Here is a 6,192-nt window from a genome sequence, read left to right on the forward strand (position 1 = left end):
TGGGAGTAAACCCCATGTCCGAGTCGTCACGATCCAAAAGAATCGGAAACGGTTCAGTAATTAACGCGTCCGTTAATTATTAATTAATGACTCATTAATTTTCCCATGCAGCAAAAATATAGACAACGTGCATAGCTCTGTCCTCGGCTCGGCTCAATCCCGCGGCGCGGCGAGCGAGGAGGAGGAGCGCGCGTGTAGGTCTCCTCTTCTCATGCTCATACAAGTGGTAGAAGAGCTCACCTTATAAAGAGGTGCAACTCTCTCTCAACTTTCGGGATAAAACTAAACTTTAGCCTCACCCACTCCACTCACATCTGTGCATGAATAGGCCAAGAGAATTTCTGAATTTTAGTTGGGCTTTAGGCCAAAAGGCCTACTAGCAAAATTCCAACATCGCGTTGCAGTAGTTTTCTGCAACACGGGTCATGTTGCATAATTTTTTGTAAATAAAAGTTTTGTTACAAAAAAAAGTTTTGCAACTAAGATCTTGTTGCAATTTGTTTACAACTAAGGTCTTGTTTTTTTTTTTTGTAATAGTTGTTGGGTGACGTATTACATCCTGCAACATCTGCCGTGTTTTAGTAATCTCCGGCGGGTTGTAGAAATAGCAACGGTGTGCTGGAATCTTGCCTTGCGATGGTGAGAAACCAACAGAAGGAAAGAAGAAAATGACACGTGTTGTTCGATAGAGGTGATGCCTGCGTTGTAATCCGTCGGTTGAAGGGGAGGATTTCCCATGTAAATTTGTTTTTATCGATCTTTCCATTGCATTGACTATTTTTTTTCTTTGATGATTATCAAATGTAAAATGCCCTTTCAATGTTTCTTTCTAAGCGGTCATTACCCAAGACGGCCTGCCTCCTCCTGTAGAAAAGTCTAGGGTTCCTCTGCATCCTGTCGGCGCTACCGTCCGTCCGCCTCGTCTTCGGTGGCGTTAGGGCCATGGAGGCGCGATGGATCTCGTCCCTTACCGGCGGGAGGGCTCTGTTTTCATTTATTTCTTTGCGTTCTGTTAGCGTTTGTGTCTTGTTCAGGAAGATGAGACGGTGACGGCTCCCTGGAGGATGGAATAAGGTTTTCTCTGCCTAGTCCCCATCCCGATGGTGTGTCTAGCATCATCGATGGGTGTGTGGAGGTGTCTCCGGCGGATCTGTCTTTGGTGAATTTGCCCGGATCTAGTCGTAGTTCATCTACATTCATGTGTTTTTAGGTTGGATCCTTCCAATCTACGCTACTCTTCATCAGCGACGGTTGTTGTTCTTCTACATTGGTCCTATAAGGCCTTAGCACGATGACTTCCCAATGTCTACCACAACAAGTTTCGCTCGACTCCAGCAAGGGAGGGGGCAATGACTGCGGCGCGCCTTCGGCTCATTTCAGTGTTTGTAGTCGTCACTAGGTGGTCTACGACGTGGATGTAATTTTTATTATTTCTAGTGTTCGTTGTATCGCCATGATTGAAGATGAATAGATCGGAAGTTTTTCTGAAAAAATATTTCTTTCTAAAAAAAGGTAATATACTAAAACCAGGTACTCTAACATTTTTTTTGCGGGAAACTGTCGATCTATTCATCTTCAATCATGGTAGTACAACGAACACCAGAAATAATAAAAATTACATCCAGATTCATAGACCACCTAGCGACGACTACAATCACTGAAGCGAGCCGAAGACGCGCCACAGTCATCGCCCCTCCCTTGCCGGAGCTGGGTACAACTTGTTGTAGTAGACAGTCAGGAAGTCGTCGTGCTAAGGTCCCATAGGACCAACGCCCCAGAACAGCAACCGCCTGAAGATACATGAACAAAGACGAACAAAGACCGGATCCGAGCAGATCCACCAAAGACAACCACCGACTAAATCCCGCGAGATCCGCCGGAGACACACCTCCACACGCCCTTGGATGATGCTAGACACACCATTGAGACGGGGGCTAGGCGGGGAGAACCTTATTCCATCTTCAAGAAGCCGCCGCCGACTCGTCTTCTTGAGCAGGACACAAACCCTAACAAAACTTGAAAAAACACCTGAAAACGGAGCCCTCCCGTCGGCAAGGGCCGGGATCCACCGCGCACCCATGGCCCTAAGGCCACATGAGACGTGGGAGATCGGCGGCGCCGTCGACGGGAGGCAGAAACCCTAGCCGCCTTTTCTTGGAGGAGGGACAAAGGGAGGAGCAGACTTTTTCTAACCATTAGACGAAAAATTCTAAAAATATTTTCAGCATGGACGCATATCCTTATCTTTCTAACCTGTCAAGGAAATCACTGGAAAATGAAATCACAGTATTTCCAGCATGAGTGTGTGCTCTGGGCACTCAGGTTCCCCTGAAAAAAATCAACGTGCCAAAATGCACCATCAGAGAACTACCCCCTACTCCCTAGATCAGTTTTGTTGCATATACTTGTTGACATCCTCACCACACAAACACACGCTACTTTCTGCATGCATTTTGTCATCTGTGTCATTCGACCTGCTTTTCCCATATCTGATTCCAAAATAATTCTCCCAAGAATGAAGATTGTAAAAGTCATAAAACTCGCTCAGGCCTTGTTCGTTTAATCCTCCTCCCAAGGGGATTGGAGTGGATTGGAGAGGATTTTGGCTTATAGGAGATCTAATCCCCCTCAAACCCTGCCATTCCCCTTCAAAAACTACCTCAACCGAACAAGGCCTCAAGGAGTTGAAGCTGGTGCCAAGAGCAGGTTTGATGACATTTTCTGTCGGGTTCTCTCTTCTCTGCGAACCCCCCTGTAGATTTCTCCAGGGTGCCTACTCTGCTCGGACAATGGGTCCTTTCTGGCGGAACCGACCCAGCTCTAATTCTGCAGCCGGCAAAAACAGATGTTCAGCAGTGAAAATATGACGCGTCTACATTTGCAAATTCAATGTAACTAGATACAGATAGTACCAGAATCAAGCTCAGTGCTAAACAGCAGTGCAGGGAATTTGTTCACACGCTAACAAGTACTAACCTCTTCGTCCAATCAGGGAATTTTGTCACTGGATTCTGCCGTTCCCGCGACAACAGTCAGAGCCCCCTTCCAATCTCGCCGGCTGTTCGCGGATCGCTCCTGTCATCTGCAATAGTCCTACTGATGATGGCTCTGCTGCGGCTCCACCGACGACGCTCGCGTCGACTGTATCACATGGATCGATCGGGGTCTCACCATCCCCCATCGCTTCAAGAAAAGGGAACCTGGTTGCATCTCCCTGAGAATAAGAGATATGCCTGAATAGGGAGGCAAATGAACTACGGCACAGCTTGAACATCACTTTACCTGTCAACAGGATCCAGCAAGAACTCCATCTTCCTCTACAGACCTCGACTCGATTTCCAGCAGCCCAGATTGCAGGAGCATGTGTGCTTGGGCTTCAAAACACCCTCCCTACTTCCTAGACTGATTCCATCAAACTAGAGCCAGGAAGTTTCTTTGAATCGCTTCCGTTAGCGCTAGCCCTTAAATTAGCAGATTCATTCCACTGTCCTTCCTGTACATACACTTCTGAAATCAAAGCACAAGTACCTGGGTCCTGTGGTCCGTGCTCAAGGAGCTCTTTGCTTATAATATGCCCAAGCAGTGTATTTCCATATGTTCTGCAAGCAGAGAGGAGAGCACAATACATGCTTGATTTATCAGTCAACGACAATAGCTTTATAAACTTGTATCCTTCTTCTAACTGTCCTGCCCGACCCAATAAGTCAACTATGCAACCATAGTGCTCTTCTTGTGGATGAACTGAATACAGCGAAATCATTGACTGAAAAATACACCAACCCTCCTTAACAAGGCCAGCATGACTGCAGGCAGAAAGCACAGAAGTGAATGTTAACTCATCAGGCTTAATTTTTTCCTCTTCCATTTGCTGAAACATTTCAAGAACCTTAAGATAAAATCCATGCATCCCATAAGCACTGATCACCGCATTCCATGAATCCAGGTTTTTGTGTTCCATACTGAAGAAAAGAGCTTCTGACAAATCCAACCTTCCACATTTAGCATATGCAGTTATCAAAGAATTTGCGGTAATTGTATCTTTCTCCATGGAGGCATGGTAAACAAAGCATTGAATTTCTTTTACACCCTTCAGATGTCCAAGCTCAGAAACAGCCTGAACTGCATACATAAGAGTGACAGAATCGGGCTTCTCCCCGTCTTGCTGCATTAATTGACATAATCGAACAACCTCATCTGCACACCCAAAAGATAAGTACCCCTTCATCATGGCTGTCCATGAAAACAAGGTTTTCTTTTCCAATGAGTCAAATACAATTTTTGTTGCGACAATTTCTCTGCAAATTGAATACATATGCAGAATTTGATTTGCAATGTCCACATCTGAAGAAAAGCCATGTCTAATTGCAAATCCGTGAATCCACCTTCCTCTTACTAAATCCCTTTGATCAGCAAAAGCTGCGAGCAGGCAAACAACAGTTGCAGAATTTGGTGCAATACATTCTTTCATCATGTGATTGAGTAATGTGGTGGCTTCATCTGCCAGGCCGTTTTGCAGATAACCATGTATCATCACGTTATAGGAGACTGCATCCTTAACCGTCAGTTGATCAAAGAGATGCCTGGATCTCACAACTCTTTTGCACTTGGAGTACACCTCGATAAGAGCAGTGGCCAAAACAAGATCCAGGGCTATAGTTCTTCTGATCAAGTAGGCATGAATACTAGCAGCATAGCCACAATAGCATAATTCAGCACAAGCAGAAAGCACATTTGCAAAGGTTACTGAATCTGGAGTTACTTTATGATGATGAAGCATAACAGAAAAATACTGGATTGCATCCCTACTCTTTTGAGTTCTAGTAAGACCAGAAAGCACAGCGTTCCACGAAGCCACGGTTCCCTTCGAATTGTTCAAAAGAGCATATGCTAATTGATAAGCTCCACATCGAGCATACATGTCAACAAGGCTTGTCTCTAGGACTTCATCTGAGACGCCAATTCCTCTTCTTATGGCATAGCTGTGCATTGATTTACCCAGTCGGAAGGCTTCCAAATTCCCAGCAACTTGCAATAAGCTTACCAGTGTCACACGGTTTACTTCCAAGTTATTCCTTATCATTTCACTGGCAATTTCGAATGCATTCCATGCAGACGAATCCACTACATCAGAATAGCCAGAGATCATTGAAGTGTAAGCAACAATATCCTTCTCAAAGATCTCTTCAAACACTCGCTGTGAATCATCAATCTTGCCAAGCTTGGAGTATAACCCAACCAGCGAGGAACCGACAAATTTATCCCCACTCAGGCCAAGCTTCAGCGAATCTACATGCAATCCTTTGCCCAAAAACAAATTCCTGAGCTGAGTGCAGCTCTTCAAACCAAATGTAATAGCTTTCTCATTCAAACAAAACTGAAGCAACTTCAATCTCCTGTACAAAAGAATAACTTCCTCCAAGTAACCAGCTCTGAAATAATCAACCATGGCAGAATTCCACAGGGCAAGATCGCCATTCACAATACTCTGGAAAACAAGCCTTGAATCGGGCAAGGCGCCTAAATGTGCATACAAGCCAAGAATCTTAGATCCAAGGATCGCATCCCAGCCAAGTCCGTGTGCCAAAACACGAGCATGCAGCTTCTTTAGAGACCGAACATCTGAACAGCTTTGGACCAGCAGAGCAAGCTTTTCAGCACCGCATACCTTCTTACTAGAACCCACAGTTGTACCACTGATAGATCCTGATAGCCTCCTAGCCGGCACTATAATCTTAACGAACTTTGACACAGACTGCATACTAGCTGAAGAAACTTCCGATATGTAAAAAGGAAGCACCCGAGAGAGAAATTATTATGCCTTTGATTCACATTTTCCACCAATGCTAGAATCAAAATTTGCTTTTAAAGAAAGACCGTGTCGCCTGCTATTTCGCCATTGCTGCCTAAATAAAAAATTCACAGTGCATCAACATCTCTATAAATTAATGGGTGGGGTGCACATCTAAATTTCCAGAACAGCTCAATTCGTCACATGACATTCAGAACAGGACACACTCGACATGGGCGCTTGCACTAATCAGAAATAGGCATCGGTGCAATGGACATACCTGACCAAAACTAGGGGTCCAGGCAGTGCTCTAGGGCGTTGAGCGCGGCGTGCCAGCGTGGGCGTGCCGCGTGCGGGCGGTGCGGCTCCAACCGCCCAGAAGCCGGGGCGGGAGAGCCCCGGGC

General features: G+C 45.5%; 1 protein-coding gene across 2 annotated transcripts; it reads right to left on the bottom strand.

The window, feature by feature from the left end:
* Window positions 1-1,566: 1,566 nt before the first annotated feature.
* Window positions 1,567-6,167, bottom strand: LOC125530978 (pentatricopeptide repeat-containing protein At4g21300-like). Of its 2 annotated transcripts, none has more exons than XM_048695384.1 (4): window positions 6,069-6,167; window positions 3,283-5,903; window positions 2,977-3,200; window positions 1,567-2,826 (listed from the first exon to the last, which is right to left on the bottom strand). In XM_048695384.1, the coding sequence occupies exon 2, from the start codon at window positions 5,756-5,758 to the stop codon at window positions 3,398-3,400; it is 2,361 nt and encodes a 786-aa protein (XP_048551341.1). In that variant the 5' UTR covers window positions 5,759-5,903; window positions 6,069-6,167; the 3' UTR covers window positions 1,567-2,826; window positions 2,977-3,200; window positions 3,283-3,397. The 2 variants fall into 2 exon arrangements, with proteins under 2 accessions (XP_048551341.1, XP_048551340.1); XM_048695383.1 differs by having other exon boundaries at window positions 2,977-3,214.
* Between the last annotated feature and the right edge of the window lie 25 nt (window positions 6,168-6,192).

This window comes from Triticum urartu, unplaced genomic scaffold (genome assembly GCF_003073215.2).
Source record: "Triticum urartu cultivar G1812 unplaced genomic scaffold, Tu2.1 TuUngrouped_contig_6696, whole genome shotgun sequence".
NCBI lineage: Eukaryota > Viridiplantae > Streptophyta > Magnoliopsida > Poales > Poaceae > Triticum > Triticum urartu.